Source organism: Physeter macrocephalus, chromosome 11 (assembly GCF_002837175.3).
Source record: "Physeter macrocephalus isolate SW-GA chromosome 11, ASM283717v5, whole genome shotgun sequence".
NCBI lineage: Eukaryota > Metazoa > Chordata > Mammalia > Artiodactyla > Physeteridae > Physeter > Physeter macrocephalus.
In genome coordinates, this window is record NC_041224.1 from 76,642,230 (window position 1) to 76,660,442 (window position 18,213).

An 18,213-nucleotide genomic window follows, 5' to 3' on the forward strand; every position below is an offset into this window, starting at 1 on the left:
TGGATTTGATTGAGGACACTTTAAAGCTTTAGCAAAGTTCGGTGAAGTATTTGGACTTTTTATGGACACACACGGACTTAAACATGACGGTTTGGGTAGGAGGAGAGGGGAGAGAGTGTGTGAACCACAGTTAGCAGCTGATTTTGTACTTGTCGTTCATTTGCCCGGTGTTAACTGAGATCCACTCTTCCTTAGACTTGGGCTGGGTGGGCCCTTGTGAAAGACAGAGAGTAAATACAGTCTCTGCCACCCAGGGGCTCATAGTCCAGTAGCAGGTGAGCGCCTGAACCCACAGGTTTAGGGAGATGAGTGCTGCCAGTGTCCCATGGCCGAGCAGAGAGGGAAGGGTCAAGTTGGCACCAAGGTGAGTGTTGAAGGCTGGTGTCGAGAAGATGAGTGTTTTGTTAGAAGGAGCGCCGGGGAAACCTGTGTACCTGATGTGCTGGAGTTTGGGAACCCAAGGTGGCTCCATGTATTGTCCTTGGAGGGGGAGTCCAGGAGCTGAGGCTGGAGGTATTGGCATGGTCAGATCACAGCCCTCACAGGCCATTCTAAGGAGGTTGGGTTTTATCTGGAAGGCGCAGGGAGCCTTTGAAGGACTTGAAATTGAAGAATGGGCACCATCAGATTGGCATTTTAGGAAGACCGCTGTGGTAGCAGGATAGGGGGTGCGTTGTAGATGGTTAGGCTGGGGACCCAGCCCCCAGACAGGTGCTGTGTTGTCATCAGGGAAGAGGTGGCAGCAGCAGCAGCCAGGACTTGGCATCGATGCCGTCGGGCTCCAAAACTGTCATTGTGGGGCTTCCCTGGTGGCGCAGTGGTTGCGCATCCGCCTGCCGATGCAGGGGAACCGGGTTCGCGCCCCGGTCTGGGAGGATCCCACATGCCGCGGAGCGGCATACCACACATACCACAAAAAAAAAAAAAAAAAAAAAACCTGTCATTGTGTAATGGTTAAGTTCGGACAAAGAAATAAAGCTCTTAACAGTTACAGCTGCAGAACTCTGTCTCATTTTGCCTTCAGATTTTGGCTTTGCTCTCTCTGGCTTCATGGGGAAGGTGGAAGCTACTCATCTCTCAGCTGGAGTTAAAGTTCCTCAGGATCCCTGGCCCTGGTTTGGTGATGCGACTTGAGCGTATGTGGATGTGGACGGCACGTGGGCTCACCTGGAGATGTTTGCTTGTGGAGCCGCAGCAGGTGCCATGTGCTCTGTGGTTCCAGCATGAAACGGGGGCTGCTGGACAGGGCGTAGGGTCCCACTGGTTGAGGGCTCTGCGTGCCTGCTTGGTATTTAGAGGAGGACGAGGAGGCTGCTGGCTGGGCTGCCAGTGTGTTCTCTGGTGATCTAAACGTGGATTCTTGTTTCCTGAGCAGAGTGCAGGGTTTGGATTGTGACTCCAGCCCTGGCCTGAGTTCATAGTGAGCAGCTGTGCAGAGCTCTCACTCTGGTTACTATGCAGATTGTTACCTGGGAGTGTTATGACGCTACTATTTCACGTATGTACCATTGTGTGGAATTGGCACATATGGGGATGACTTTATAACCCTTTTTTTGGCGGGGGGCAAGGCTCACCTCTGCTGGGTGTGCTGCATGTTCTCTGGAAACATCTCTGCTTGGCAGCATGTGATGAGGGCTTCATTTCTACCCTGCCACCAGCTAATGGGGGAATTTTGAAAAAGTCATCTAATCTCTCTAGACACTGGTTTATTCATCTTTGAAGTGGTTTATAGATGCTTAAGGCTCAAGAGTACTTGGTTAGTTATCTGTGACTCAGGAGGCCCAAAGATGAGGTTCAGAGCTCTTTTCTATTTTATTTTATTTTTTGTTTGCGGTACGCAGGCCTCTCACTGTTGTGGCCTCTCCCGTTGCGGAGCACAGGCTCCAGACACGCAGGCTCAGCGGCCATGGCTCACGGGCCCAGCCGCTCCGTGGCATGTGGGATCTTCCCGGACCGGGGCACGAACCTGTGTTCCCTGCATCGGCAGGCGGACTCTCAACCACTGCGCCACCAGGGAAGCCCAGAGCTCTTTTTTGAAATTGCATGCAAACTCTGTAGTCTTTTGGAGAAAAGGCTCCAGTTTATATCAGACTTTCTGAGACCCAGGTACTAAAAAAGAAACCATGATTAATCTCAGAGGCTCCCTTTTAGCCCTCGTGCTTCCATGCATCAGCATCTGCATTTGGACGGTTCCTCCATGGCCTGGCCTTTCCTTCCTCCTCCCCTCCTCTGTGTGGTGGGTGTGACTTTGCCTTGCCCAGTTGTCAGTGTCAAGTAAGCAGAACCTCAGCCAGTGTTAGCAAAATTAAATCACTCCAAAAAAAAAAAAAATCAGTGTTAGTGAAATTAAGTCACTTGATCTTAAAAGCACCTTGGAATAACAATTTTTCATCTTTATTGCATTATTCCCCTCCTCTAGATATCTTACAGTTCTTTCTGTTCGTTTGCTTTTGAGTCCTTTCAAGGAGCAGCAGCTTTGGACAGTTGCAGTAGGTTTTTGGATACTCCAGTTGGGGACCCAGTGGTTTGTCCTAGGTTGATGAATCGGAAAGTATTAATCCAAAATATTAGAAATTATTTACTCAGGAGGAGACCTTGCATAGTTTAAAGGTGATTCAGAACGCAGGTTAAGATCTTGCCATACTTTCCTGCTGTTACGGGTATCAGTTACCATGTTTTTCTAGCTCTGCCAGGATGCTCCAGGGAGAGCAGTGTCCATACTCATGGATCCTGTTGGACAGAGAGATTCTGTTACCAGCAGTCCAGCTAACGGGTGAGTGAGGGCTGAGGGCCACGGCCAGGGTGCTCCTTGATGGTGCTCCCCCCACCTCCCGCAACCTCTAGGCTGTGGGCAGAGGAGTGGGCATGTCTGGCCCTAGATCAGAATCACAAAATGTTTGTCGGCTCCTTTGGGTGTGGTTTGGGGCCAAGGAGATTGAGCAAGTACGGAATGAACTGCGAGGATTTATTGTCATTTTGATGATGATGATTATTAAAAAATACATGCTTCTGGTAAAACACTTAAACAGAAGGTGAGGAGCGAAAACGCCGAGCTCTCCTGTCTCCACTCTTCTCAGGCTTTTCCTTCTTCCATCCTACTTCCCAAAGGTAAGCTTCGCAGATACTCACTACATGGAGCAAACACGTCGTGTCCTGGGAGTTTTTTAAACATAAATGTGCAGTTTGTGGTTTTTCAAGGTAATGTATCTTGGATAGCTTCCTGTAGCAGAGAGATCTACTTTTTTTCTTTTTCTTTTTTTTTTGTTTTGTTTTTGTTTTTTTGTTTTTTTGCAGTACGCGGGCCTCTCACTAATGTGGCCTCTCCTGTTGCGGAGCACAGGCTCCAGACGCGCAGGCTCAGCGGCCATGGCTCATGGGCCCAGCCGCTCCGCGGCACGTGGGATCTTCCCAGACCGGGGCACGAACCCGTGTCCCCTGCATCGGCAGGCAGACTCCCAACCACTGTGCCACCAGGGAAGCCCTACTTTGTTTTTAAAATGGTTTTACATGTACTTGTAATATGTGAATGTGTGTTCCTTGTAAAAATTAAAACAACCCAGAGTCACAGGGTAGAGGTGATAGCTTTCTCTCTCCTCTCCCTGGTATCTCTGAATCCACTCCCCCTGCCCCTAGAAGTAACCACTGCTAACAACTCCGTATGTCTCTTCCAGGCGTTCTCTCCTGTGTGTTTATACACCTGTCGGCAGGTGAGGAGGGAAGCAGCCACAGAGCAATACCGATAGTTTAACAACAACAACAACAAACGTAAATACGATCCCTGTTGTCCTGAGTGTCATCTCCCTCTCTCTGTCTCTGTCTGTCTCTTTTTTAAGTGAACCTGTTCTGTTAGAATAGTTTTAGGTTACACAGAAGTTGCTGTGACAGTACAGAGTCCATATATACCCCTTAACAGCTTCCCCTGTTAACATCCTACGTTGCCATGGTGTGTGTGCCACAACTAAGGAACCAGCATTAGCGCATCACTCTTCATTAATGAAACTCAACACTTTTTAAAGATTTCACCAGCTTTTGCCCCGTGTGCCTTTTCTGTCCCAGGATCCTAGGCAGGATCCCACATTCATTCATTTAGTTGTTGTGTGTCTGTCACCTCCTCTGGTCTGTGACGGTTTCTCAGACGTTCCTCATTCTTGGTGGCTGTGACAGTTTTGAGGAACACTGGTCAGGTTTTATGCAGAGTGTCCCTCAATTTGGGTTCATCTGATGGTTTTCCTGTGGTTAGACTGGGATCCTAGGTTTGGGCGGTGGGGGAGACCCCAGAGGTGAATTGCCTTTCGTCAGTGTATCCAGGGAACACACTGTCAACATGATCTACCCCCCAGTGATGTTAACCTTGACTGCTTGGTTGAGGTGGTGTTTATTGGGCTTCTCTACTGTAAAGGGGTTTAAAAAATCAGCAACATATTGATACTCTCTGTTCTTTTTAATTGCTCTGTATTGATCACTGTAAGGAGACCTTGCAGTTTCTTTAAAAGACGGACATTTAGGTTGTTTCCTGGTTTTTGACTTTATAAATAAGATTCCAGGGAATGCTTTCACATTTATCTCTCTGCCCCACCTTATGTGAGGGGTGGGTCCCCAGAAAAGGAGTTACCGGGTCAACGAGTTTTGGGCATTTGAATGTTTGGCTGGATGTTGCCCTCCAAAATGGCTACATGCTTGCATTCCTCCCAAAAGTAGGAGAGTCTCTGTGCCCCTGTCCTCACTCATGCTTGGTGTTAGGAGATTTATACTTGTTGCTATTCTGATAAGTTAAAAATGTTTTAGTTCTCATTTGTCTAGTCATGATGCCCTGGAAGTCTTACAGTAGATGGATGACCGTGACTACTGGACCCTCCAGGAGCATTTGAGAAACCAAGCTCTGCTAGAAATACAGACAAAATAGAGATCTCTTCTGCAGGAATCAGAGCCTTTATCTGAAATCTTTCCCACAGGCCCCAGCATTTAAAAGTGGAAAGCACTCAATACGTGTTACCCCAAGTTTGTTGTTTTCCATCTGATACATCCGCGAGAGCTGCTGCCTGATGGTGTGCGTGTTTTGATGGGAAGAAGTACATCTTGCCTCGAGCACCAGGAGACCCGGGGTGAGGGAGGCCTGGTGGATGCAGGAGTGCTCAAGCAGTGGGAGGACCCTGGATTCTCGGTCTTCAGGGTCATTACATTTTGCCCAGGCTTTGGCCCAGATTCCTTTGACCCATGTCTCCTCTCTCAAGGCATTGACCCTGGAGCATGTAGGCTCAGTGGTGTTCCCTAACCCTGGGGCCTGGTGGACCAGCAGGCCTGGTCCCATGCGAACACCCTGTTCTTACTGCCCCCCCTAATTGCTGCCCACCAGCTCCAGCCACAGTGCTGTGACTGGGAGACGTGTTAAGCCTTAGAGGCTGGGTGTGGGCTTAGCAGAATGCAGCGGGCACAGGGGTGGGGTTGGCCACGGGCAGACACTGATCCTGCCTGTGAGTGGTGCCACCCACACGTGGGGAGACAGGATTTGCCGACTGTGGGGACTTGAGACGTTGGTCTAGCCTTTTTTCTGCCTTGCAGAACAACTTCGTTTCAGTCGCATACTCGTAGCTTGGTTCTGTGCAGCCCCTGAGCGTGGCTGCTGTCCAGCTGGCTCTCCCTCCAGCCGTGCAACGTGGGGAACACAGCCGCAGAGGACTCCCCCTCCCAGGGGTTTGTTTGTCCCCTGAGAGAGGGTCATCTGTTTTCTGTGTTTCCCTGCTGTCCAGGGTAGAATTCTTAAAGGCGGCATAGTACATTATCCTAAAGAGGAGACATGGGAGAAAGTTTGGACTCTCTCAGAGCGCCTGAGGTGGGACCACCCAGCAGCACCTGTCTCGTTTCTGGTTTCCATTTGGAAACATGTCCATTATCCAGTACCAAGGAGCACGTGAAGGAATCCCATTGCACTTAATTGCCATACTTTTATGTCTCCAGGTTTTGTTTTTGTTTTAAAGCATAATTATTCTTGTCTATACCATGCTGCTGACTTTTAAGCAAATTAACATAGGACAGGCTGGGTGAGGATGCAGGGAGACTGAATTGGAGGGTTGTTCGAGGGGTTACCCTCAGCATCGTTTGTTCACGTCCACCCATTCCATGGCAGGCTCTGTAATCCTCTGTGACAGCCTAGCAAGTGGGCATGCCTGTCACCCCTTCACCAATGAGAAGGAGCCTTGGGCAGGCTCCAGGCTCCCAGCTGTGCTGCTGGGTGGCTTTGTGAATATCTGCCACTTTCCTGGAGTGAGGGGTGGTGGCAGCCTGGCGTTCCCCCCTTCCTCTGGGACCTCAGTGTGCAGTGCTCCCCTGGCCCCAGCACCCCTGAGCCCACTCACTTGAAGGGCATGGCTGAGAAGGATGCAGATGCTGTGGCTGTATTTGGCCCCTTGCACCTCACTAAGTAGTTTGCTTTAAAGGCATGTGTTGCTCAGTTTCTCAGAGTCCTCCAGGTACTTGAGAATTATATTGTTATAAACCTGAACTTGTAAAGAAAAAAAAAAGAGCTTCTCAACTAATGTGAAAGAGCATATAGATTTTTTGATTGGGTGGTAACTCTCTTAACATTAGGGCATCTTGGTGTGATCTGAATTTCAGCACCAAATAGACTGTGTGCGCTAAGGTTGAAGGGGCCGACTTCTCTGTGACTTGCAGAAGAAAGTTTGACCCGTTTCTGAGTAGAATTGTTATAAAGAACAACGGATGCGTGGAAGGAAATCTATTTGAGAACTGAGATAAAAGTGGGTATGTGATTTCATGGGAACACGGGGTGATGAGTGGCAGTTGTCTGATGGAGTTGAAATCCTGCGTTCCGAATCTGTGAGCTCCGCCTATATCCTCCAAGGAAAACTTTGCCTGTGCAGGAAGAGTTCTCGGAGTTGGACGAAAAGTGTATTTTCTGTCTTTATTTTCTCCCCATGGTTTGTGAACAAAAACAAGAATTTGACATTCTTCAGTGGAATTAACTTGTGGCAACAGTATATGCGTTTCCATGGACTAAGAGGTCAGAAACAATAGCAGTTTCCCCCCAAGGCAGGGTTTCATCCCTTTACATGTGGGTTGAGGTATCTGTAAGGCTCTTATGTGAGGGGTCAGGGCTTTGGGGTTGACAGAGGTGTCCACCCTCCGAGCTTGGTCAGATGGCTCTCGAGGTGCACGGGCTGTGGAAGGGCCTCTCTTCTGGTCTCAGGCCCCGGGCGGTAGCATCCTTGCCAGCCTTGCAGTATCTCTAAAAAGGAATTTTCTGCTCAGAATCATGTGAGGGAATCCATATGTAAGCCCCAGCTCCGGCCCCTGGTGACGGACCAGTCCCAGGTGGGTCATTTGTTGATCACTGTCCTCAGCTGTCAACAGGGCAGATATCACCCCCACAGAGTTACCAGCAGTAGGTGCAGTCAAGCTTATAAAATCTCTGAAATGTGCAGGTCCACAGAGATCTTTATCACCTCTTTAGGCAGCCCATTCTGACTTCAGATAAATCCTATTGTGTGTTCTTATATGGAACCCAAAGCCTTTGCCCTGTGTTGGTTCTACGTTCTGTGTTCCCATTTCCGCATCAGCTTCACATAGAACCCAGCCAGCCCTCCTTCCTGTGGACCTGCGAATGCTTGTTTTCTGCAGCTGTTACCTATGAGATGGATTTCAGGTCCCTCTTCCTCCTGGCTGTCACTTGGATGCTCTCCCATTTTCTCTCTTCTCTTTTAAAGTGTGGAGACAGAAACCTAGTTTTGGGGACCTCTCCTTTCCCCTTACTTTACAGAGCCTCCCCGAGTATAGTCTAAGACTGGCTGACTTTTTTTTTGGCAGCCAAAACGCCCCATCGTCACATACAGAAATTGTATCCAGTTAAATCTCCTAAGTCTTTTTCACACCTCCTACATTTGTGCATTTCTTTTTTTGCATCCAAGTGTCCAAATAACATTATTTCCTCTATTGCAATTCCAATCTGTTGATCTTTTTATCTCATGACTCTGTCATCCAGTGTATTTGCCATCTCTCCAAGAAACTTGTCATCCTTGAATTTGATAAACATTTTATCTGTGCCATCATTCAAGTAATTGATAAAGTTGTTGAAACATACAGAAGGAGCCTCGTGGCCTTCCACTAGAGACTTTCTTTGTGCCATTCATGAATCAGCACATCGGAGGGTGAATTGTGCATTTACGAAGCTATTCAAATGTAGTTCGTATTGTTTCACCTTGTTGGCAAGGGTATGATGAAATTTTAACAAGGCACTGTAGATGAAGTTATGCCCCCGCAGTCTACCAATTTAAAAAGTCCTCAGGCCAAGAAGGAAAAAAAAAATCCAAATTTCCAAGTCATTGTGGTTTATGGTTTATGATCCATGGCTTCACTTTGCAGCAGTGTTTTTCTTCTGTTTCTGCCTTTGGTTGATAATATGAGAGTACAGGGAGGGAATGTTACTATGGTGGCTTGGGTGTTGGGCTGTTATGTGGAGCAGAGTGGGATTGAACTGCTTGGGAGAAAGGCATTTAACTGATCTTTTGGGGAGCCAAGGTCTGGGAGGGTACTGGTTTAGGATGTCCACTCCTGGCAGGATGCTGGGAGTGTCTTCCTGGAGGCTGCTGTGTAGGCAGCCATGGCATGGATGGAGATATTCTGAATGCAGAGGGTACCAGGCCTCGGTAAAGTTGCAGCATCTCTCAGTGAAGGAGTCAAGGATGCGATGGGCCTCCAGATGCTTGGATAAGCACACAGTGGAAGAAATACCTGTCCCTTGGAGAAGAGGTGAATCTGGAGGTGTTAGAGCAGCATAATAAATGCCGAAGCTGTAGAAAATACAAAGGCCTTGGCAAAAGTGGGAGTGAGTACTTAAGGGCAGGAGTTGCGGCAAGGGGACAGGCTGGAGCATGACGGAATTTTCTCGTGCTCACCCCACCACATTTTACAAAGCAAGATCTGCGTGCAGGTACGGCTGTATCAGGCTATAGGAAATGACCTGGGAACAGCAAAAGTTAGAAAATTGATAAACTAGTGTGAGAATTCTGCCCTTGAATCACATCTGACGGAGAGGTCAGCCACAGTCTAGTTTGCAGGGGTGGGGCCTTGCAAGTGGGGTTTTTAGCTTCTGCCTACTTTGTATAGAGGTGTCTGCAGGTGCCCACCTGTCTGACCACTTAATACCTGCCTTGTGTGCTCAGAGCCCATTTCCATGGAAAGTCTGTACAGGACTCTTATGAGGCCCCTGATTTGTGCCCTGAGGTCTCTGGTTGTACTGGGTGCAGCCCCCCAGTTATGCCTGGCCTGGCAGCTTATTTGTAAATGCCCCACTCATCTGTGGCAGAGCTGCTTTCCTTCCCACTGGGTTCTCTTTGGTCCTGGGTGGTGGATGGGCTGTGTGGCCTGCTTTTAGCTGTTCATTTACACTTGTGTGACCCATGAGGGGCAGAATAAAAACTGAAAATTCTCCCCTGTACTTTTAAAAAATTGTGGTAAAATACACATAACATAGAATTTACCATCTTAACCATTTTTAAGTGTACAGTCATGTTAAGGTTGTACAACCAATCTCCAGAACTTTCTTCATCTTGAAAAGCTGAAACTGTACCCATTAAACAACTCTCCATTCCCCCCTCCCCCGACCATTCTGTTTTCTGCCTCTTTGAACTTGACTGGTGTATGTGGTGGAATCATACAGTATTTGTTCTTTTGTGACTGGCTAATTTCCACTTGGCATCATGCCCTTAGGGTTCATCCATGTTGTAGCAGGTGTCAGAATTTTCTTTCTTTTTAAGACTGAATACAGTTTCATTGTATGGACAGACCACATTTTATTTATCCAACCATCTGTTAATGGACACTTGGGTTGCTTCCTCCTTTTGGCTGTTGGGAATAATGCTGCTATGGACATGGGCATATAATCCTCTGTACTTTGGTTTGGTTACTGACCACTGCCAGAATGACCATTCCCAAACTCCATATTTTTATGATATGCCCAGACCCCTCAGTGGTTGCACTTTTCCATTGCCTTATGAGTGCTGGGACGCTGGCTCCCGCTGGGGCTTCCCTTGGCTTCTTTAGTGCCTTCTGTTCCAGGCTTCCCTTTGCCCCCCTGCTCTCCCTCAGACCTCTCCCTCCCCTTTCTCCTCTGTTTAACTCTGCCCCCCGCCGCCCCCCCACCCCCGGTCCTGGGCCCAGCTCCATGTGGTCCCTGCTGAAGTCAACAGGCCGAGAAGAGAACACTTCTTTCTTGGAGCCCCTGCTGTGTGTAGCTTGCGGTGAGCCCTTGCTTGCTTGCTTGTCATGGGATAACTCCCTCTCTGGGCATCTGAGCTGGGTGTCCTGTGTACGTTTTGTGTGATGGTTCTCTGTAGCAGGTATGCATTGGCTCTTGGGGCATCCACAGGGGTGTTATGTTTGTCTGAGTGTGCATCCAGCCCGCGGTGCTGGCTGTGTGAGGGTCACTGCAGGCGAGCCCTGGGCTCTGCCCTGGGGGGCACGGAGTGTGTGGTTTTAGGGTCCATCAGGACTGGCTGCTCCGTGAAGGCAGGAGTGTGTTGGCTTTGTTCACTGCCAACTTCCCAGAACCTGGAAAGTACACGTTAGCACTTGGGAGGTGTTTTATAAGTATTTGTTGGAAGAATGAATACATCTAGTCCCGTACCCTCATCTGAATCAGGAGGAAACCGAGGCACGGCAGTGAAGGACCAATCTCAGGCCAAGTGGTGGGTGGTTGGAGATGGAACCAAGAGTTATCTGGTCCCTGAAGACCGATCTGGTGCCCCTCCCCTCCATCAAAGTCCCCCAATCATATTCAAAGCCTCAGCAGTTCAAGGGGCTGACCATTAACACCACATCCATGAAGAACTGCCTGAAAGTACAGGGGGAACAGATACGTGGGGTTTCTGCACTGATTATCAGCTTGTTTCGATAACTGGCTAATTGAAAGAGTACAGGTCACTTAAGGGAACTGGAGCATTGTAGAGCCAAGTAAAATACTTTTAAAATGAGTATGTGGGGGCTTCCCTGGTGGCGCAGTGGTTGCGCGTCCGCCTGCCGATGCAGGGGAACCGGGTTCGCGCCCCGGTCTGGGAGGATCCCGCATGCCGCGGAGCGCCTGGGCCCGTGGGCCGTGGCCGCTGGGCCTGCGCGTCCGGAGCCTGTGCTCCGCAATGGGAGAGGCCGCAACAGAGGGAGGCCCGCATACCACAAAAAAAAAATGAGTATGTGAATTCTAACTGCAGTGATACGTGTTCTACCAAAGCCAGTGAGATAGAATGGGGGCCACAGGGGCGACTTTTATTTTAGAAGGCTTGCCTGTTTCTGAGTAGAAAATCCGAAATCATAAGGAAGAGGGAAGAGAAGGCAGACGAAACACATTTTCCAGGTCAGGCTGCAGCATGTCTGCTTGCCTCTATTTGGTCCTACTGTATACCTCCCGCAGGGCCTGAGCCCCATAGGACCATCCACTGGCTGCACAGATCCAGGGTTTGGAGGCTGGGGTGCTGTCACACCTGCACTGTGGTGTGCCTGGGTAGCGGTGAGGCTCCCACAGGGCCCATGGGGGCCGGAGCAGGTGGCTATAACCAAGGGAGTCTCGTCCCCGTGTGCTGCTTCATCAAAAGGGCAACCAGCCGTCAGAACTGGAAATAAGTAGAAAGGATGGGAGGCTTTCATAAAGGCGCTTTTGAAATACAGAGACTTAGGAAGAATATTGGGCTTTCGATATTTTAAGATCAGAAAGGGATTTGGAGTAACCGTCAGAGCAGGCACAGTTGTTTTTAATGAAGACCCAGGAAAACAGTTGGTGCGCCTCCGTTGAAGCAAATACAGCTTCCTTCTTTACCAATCTGTCTGGCCCCAGATGCTGTATGCGATGGGGATGCTGGGGCTTGTGTTCCCTACAGCCTTTGAATTAATTCCCGGTAAGTTTCCATTTCTTCATTGGCAGGCAGGATGTAAACATCTCACTTGTCTTTGTAAGTTCTGTGCCACATTGTAGCACTCTGTTTTCAAGTTCAGAGCCTTCAGGACTACATATTATATATGTGCATGGGTTTTTAGGTTGTGTTTAGTAGACATGGCTCTTATGTGGGGCAGTGAACTTGTTCACTGCACATTGAAAATTACACTTGATTTTTAATTTCTGTCCCCAGAGTCACCTGTGTAATGCAATCCCTTACATTCTTTTTTTAATTTTTATGCCATGCTTTTTTTAAAAAAATCCTTTATTTTATTATTATTATTTTTGGCTGAGTTGGGTCTTCGTTGCTGCACGCGGGCTTTCTCTAGTTGTGGCGAGCGGGGGCTACTCTTCGTTGTGGTGCGCGGGCTTCTCATTGCTGTGGCTTCTCTTGTTGCGGAGCACGGGCTCTAGGTGTGCGGCCTTCAGTAGTTGTGGCGCGAGGGCCCAGTAGCTGTGGCTCACGGGCTCTAGAGCGCAGGCTCAGTAGTTGTGGCACATGGGCTTAGTGGCTCCGCGACATGTGGGATCTTCCCAGACCAGGGCTCGAACCCATGTCCCCTGCATTGGCAGGCAGATTCTTAACCACTGCGCCACCAGGGAAGTCCCCCTTACATTCTTAAGATGGCCTTCAGTTATCGAATGTGTCAGGTGGCCGGACTGCAGTCTGTGTAAAATATAAATGTACATACACAATGTAAATACATCCTCATTGATACAGAAAGATAAAAAGGCTTAACATGAATTGTGTCTGTTTACATTTACACAGAAAATTCTACTTTAACAAACTTTGGAGTATCAGTAGTGTTTGTTACCACAACATTGTCTTTTTTTTCCCCATCTCTGAGTTTTTGGTTAGTTCCAGTCTACTGAGGAGAAGCTGGTAGAAAGAAACCCTGCCTTCCCTGAGCACAATAGAGGGTGTGCTGAGACCTTGACTCAGGGAAGAGGCCACTGACTCAACAGCCGCGGGTGGCCTGGGGGGCACTAGGGACACTCCAGCTCCACCCCCTTTTCCTTCTGCTTTGCTGTGCTTCCTACATTGTGTCTGTGGGATGCTTGGGGATTTTCTGGTGAAGATCACATTAAGAGCTACAGGTGCACAGGCTTTTCCTGCATCACATAGCAAATGCAGTGGGCAGGGAGGGTAGTGACAGGTAACGGGGGGGGCGGTTAAAGGATTATTTTCTGGGGCAGCGGTTCTCAAAGGGTGGTACCCAGGCCAGCAGGATCAGCATCACCCAGGCACTTACTAGAAATGCAAGTTCTCAGACCCCTGCGTTCTGTGTTTTACCAAGCCCTCCAGGTGGTTCTGATGCACGCTCACAATTTTGAAGACTGTCCTTCAACCTGCAAAATGAAATTGACCTACTAAGCACTTGTCTCAGTCTGCTTTCTAGCATCTGCCCTGCTGTTACCCTTGTTCTTTCCCTGTTACACAGGCTATACCTCTGGGGTTCCCCTGAACTGCCACCAGCCACCTCCAGGTACGTGCCCCCCTTCCCCCTGCCTGCCTGCCTTTCCTGGCAAGACCCTGCTCATCTTTCAGGTCATCCTCAGGGATCCCCTCCTCTGAGAAGGCTTCCTGATCTCCCCAGAGGTGGGGAGTCATGGGCCCCCTTCTTTGCGGTTCCTGAGCCCTGTTCATTGACTATTAAAACTTTTCTTTTACTTGCCACTGGCTTGAGAGGTGGTTGCTATGTCTCCTTGCACAAAACTCAGCTACACATGAATCCTCTCCTAATCTCTTGAATCGGTGTGGCTTTCACAGAGTGATAGCATCTAGAGGGAGTTTTGCAGTACTAAGTGATTGGTTCCAAAGAGTTAATTTTAAGGGAAATAAGGAACGCTTATCCTGGGCCGATGGCCAAGAAATCGGTTTTGTTATGTTGGATTTTACCACCAGAACCAGAGATGACAACTGGTTCACGAATATGTTTTTCTTTCATTATTTGCCTGTAGACCGGCAGGAAAGTGATGCTAATTATGCTTCCCGATGTCTTTTATTTCGAAGTACAGCTAAGACTGTCCCATGTCCCATATTTTTAAAGAAGAGTTGATCAAAGTGGAGAACATTTTAATTAGACAACTACCTCTGCTATTCTTTAATGGAATTGGTGTCAGAAGGCTAATCCACAATTTTGTTCATTTCCCCCCTTTTTTATGTATTAGTAATACTTAGATGGGGAACAACACAATGGATGAATGTTTTTATTAATGTTTAATTTATGTAGTAATAATATTGCCTCAAGCTTATTACTGTCGACAGGAACACAAAAGCCCTTATCTGATTCTGTGACAGCTTCTGTGGGGTAGGTATGAACAGCCCGTTTTGCAGGTGTGGAAAATGAGGCTTAGAGACAGGAGGGATGTGACCCGTTGAGGTCAGGAGTCAGGCAATAGCACTCCAGGGCTTGGACCTGAGTCACCCCATTTTTCTTCTTCTAGGACCCAGGATTGTGTTTAATATTGAGCATATGATGATGGAGTTGTAATTGAATTTCTTGTGTATCTCTTCCAAATACTTATTAGATACACAGCTTTTAGGGGGTTTCTCAACAAATGCTTTTCATTAGCCCTTCTTATATTAGCAGTTCTTAGGGATTTATTTTTCAAAGATGTATAGTTTGTTTATGCCATTCACTCAAGTCCCTAGAGCAGAAATTCTGCCTTTTTGATGTTTTAAAAATACCTAGGAATTTGGGGGGAATCGTATTTCTTTCAATGGAAAGACTATTTAAAATGGTATTTTAGGGGAAGTGACTTCTACCCCACCCCCTTGCCGGCCCTGGCCGGCCTGCCCGCCTGCCTGCCTTCTTCCCTGCGAGGTGGCCAGGCTTGGGTCCCAGGCCATCACTGGCCCCTCCAGTCCTCTCCCTTGCCCACGCCCTGTTCCCTGCGTTGATGGTCCTACATCTGTTTCGGTTCTGCTCTTGCTGTTTCAGGGCTTCAGGGCTGCTGCCCAGGCCCCCATCCTTACCTTCCAGCTGTGCTCTTTCCCTCTGCTTCCTGCTTGGCTTCAATTCCATGAGCTTCGGTGATTCTTTACAGGCCAGGCTGCAATCTCACACGCCAGTGCCTTTTCTAAGGTTTGCGAGTTCTTTGGCTCTCTGTTGCTTTGAAAAGGGAGAAGTGGTGTTTTACAATTTCCTTTTAATCACCAATGAGTAGTAGCAAGGGTATGCCTTTCCTTTCTACACTGTGTGGAATATACTCACTCCCTCAACGCTTGTATTATTTCGCGGCACAAATGAAGCATCCTGTATTCTCTTTCCTGTTTGTGGCTTGTGCCTTCCGAGCACTGTGCTATCATTAATGGTCCAACTGGGTTTTCCCTCTTCAGTTCCTATCACAAAACACCCCGAAGACTGACAGTGTCACTGATGGAATCCAAAATGGCTGGCAGTCGGGTCCTGCCTTGCACTTTGTGGCTTGGGCTTGTCTTTTCTTCAGGAAGAAGTGGGTAGTTTCTCCCTACTTTTCTTCTATAAATGGGGAAAAAGTGTCCAGTGTGGAGGCACCTCTTTCGTTTGAAGAAGCTGTTGGTTCTGGCCCTGTAGTGTGGCCTCTGTGAATGGAATGGTCTATACTGGCTGTGGAGGGCAGCCAGGAGGCAGAGTAAAAGGGATTCTTCCCTAGTGTCTGTTTTGGTGTCCATAGAAAACTTCAGCAAACTTTAGTTTTGTGTCTTTATGCTCTTTGCCTGGGTACTGAATTTTCTGGTCTATTGGAAATGATAGCAGACATTTATTGATGCTAACACTTGCTAGTATCATCAATATATGAATATCAATATGAATACAACAATAATAGATGGCATCCAAGTATTCCTCTATAAAAACTTCTGTTTACTATTTAGGAGCAAACTAATATACTTAATTTATTATAGCATGGAAGGAATATGAATGTTTGGACTGGGCATAGGAAGGAATAAATAGTACAAAAGAAAAAAAAAGACTTTCTCATTGAGTCATTGGCCTGAAGCTGTCGTATGACTTGATATGGAGAGTCCTCTGGGGGCAAATACCTGATGGAGACCTTGTTTTCTCCATTTCACCTCAGGAAAGGGGAGCAGGAGTGGGAAGCAGGATACAAGGCTTCTTTGGCCCCAGTCGGGCAGCACATCTTTACTGCAGCTGCTGTGTGCCCGACGTTAGGCCTGAGAGACAAAGCAGTAAACAAACAGGGCAGAGCCTGTGCTTTCAGTGGGGGTAATAGACAGTGATCGCTTGGCTAAACACATCCTTTCAGGTATTGACACTTTTCAGACATGAAAAGTGCTCTGAAATGGATGCAATGGAGAAATGAGGGAGGGAGAGGTAGTGGGGGAGTGCTGGTGAAGCTAGGGTGTTTGGGCAAAGCTCTGAGGAGGTGACATTTGAATGCAGCGCCCCATGATGGGAATGAGGCAGACATGTGATAGGAGGGGTGGGCGGTGGACCCCAGACAGCAGGGGATGAAGGAAGGCGCTTGGGGGCCTAAGTGCACTGAGTGAGAACATACTAGAGAAGAGGTAGAAGGAGGCCTGGGTGGTGCGGGCTGGATTCTGGGGAGGCTGTCGCTGTTGTCCAGGCTGGAGAGGACGGTGGCTCAGGTCAGAGTGAGAGCGGTGGATGGAGACAGGTGGACATGGAGAAAGGCACTCGCTGTGCATGTGTGTTAATGATGTGTGGACCGTGCACAGCTGCTGTTTCAGGGACCGGAGATAGAATTGTGAGCTAAATAGAAAATCACTTCCTGTCCTCCTGGAGCTGATGTCGCAGTGAGAGTGGTCAGCATGAGAAGAAAAGCCAGGGCTTGGTCCTGAGGAGGGTGGACACGCCCTGGGGGGGAGTGGATGGCGTGGTCAAAGAGCTGTGGTGGGAAGAACGTCTGAGATTCCCACAGGCTTGGGAGCTGGAGCCAGGAGGACCATTTTTCTCAGCTTTACTGAGATATTGTTGACATTAAAATATGACAGACATAAGTTTAAGGTGTATGTTGTGGTGATTAGATACATGTATACATGGCAAAATGATCACCAACATAAGGTCAGTTAACACCTCCATCCCCTCACAAAAATACGATTTCTGCACATCTGTGGTTTTAACGCTTAAGATCTACTCTCTTAACAGCTTTCAAGTATATAATTCAGTATTGTTCATTATGGTCACCAAGCTGTGTATTCGCTCCTCCAGTCCTATTGGGGAGTTTATACCCTTGGACCAACATCTCCCCTGGCCCCTGGCAACCACCATTCTAGTCTATTTCTATGGGTTTGGCTTTTTTAGATTCCACATATAAGTGAGAACATAGTGTTTGCCTTTCTCTGTTTGACATTTCAATAAGCATGAGGCCCAAGAGGATGTGTGGCTGCACTGGATACCATGTGGTATGGGGGGGAGAGGAGAATCAGGAATGACTCCTTGGATTTTGATATGAGCAGTTCAGGGAATGGGAGTGTCAGTGACCAAATATGGAAGCTTGGGAGGCGGACTGGGGTGGGGGTGGGGGACATGAGTTATTAGACTCCTAAGTGGACCCATGGAGTAGGCAGGTGGATATTCAACTGCAGAGCTCAGAGCTCCGGGACCATGACACGCCACTGAGAATGAACCAGTGTAGGGGCGGCACACGAAGCCTGTTGCCCACGTGAAATGACAGAGGTCAGGTCGAAGAGGAAGGGTGGACAGTGGGTATGTGGGATCAGAGGGGCCTAGAGAAGGAGGCAAGGCCAGAAGACTCTGAAGAGGTCAAGTAAGATGAGGACTGGAACTGTCCTTGTTGTGTTTTTTTTTTTAACATCATTACTGGAGTATAATTGCTTTACAATGGTGTGTTAGTTTCTGCTGTACCACAAAGTGAATCAGCTATGCATAAACATATATCCCCATATCTCCTCCCTCTTGTGTCTTCCTTCCACCCTCCCTATCCCACCCCTCTAGGTGGACACAAAGCACCCAAGCTGATCTCCCTGTGCCATGCGGCTGCTTCCCACTAGCTATCTATTTTACGTTTGGTAGTGTATATATGTCCATGCCACTCTCTCACTTCGTCCCACCTTACCCTTCCCCCTCCCCGTGTCCTCAAGTCCATTCTCTATGCCTGCCTCTTTATTCCTGTCCTGCCCATAGGTTCTTCAGAACCATTTTTTTTTTTTAGATTCCATATATATGTGTTAGCATACGGTATTTGTTTTTCTCTTTCTGACTTACTTCACTCTGTATGACAGTCTCTAGGTCCATCCACTTGACTACAAATAACTCAGTTTCGTTTCTTTTTATGGCTGAGTAATA

At 48.1% G+C, this 18,213-nt stretch overlaps 1 protein-coding gene across 5 annotated transcripts in view; it reads left to right on the forward strand.

The window, feature by feature from the left end:
• IGF1R (insulin like growth factor 1 receptor) overlaps positions 1–18,213 on the forward strand; it is a 309,956-nt gene that overhangs the window by 36,724 nt on the left and 255,019 nt on the right. For 2 of the 5 annotated variants that reach the window (XM_028495214.2, XM_028495217.2), the window contains exon 2: positions 13,381–13,425. The exons of the other annotated variants lie outside the window; for them this stretch is intronic. In XM_028495214.2, the coding sequence (XP_028351015.1) occupies positions 13,381–13,425 (45 nt within the window). The remainder of the gene's footprint in view (positions 1–13,380; positions 13,426–18,213) is intronic. 5 annotated transcript variants of the gene reach the window in all.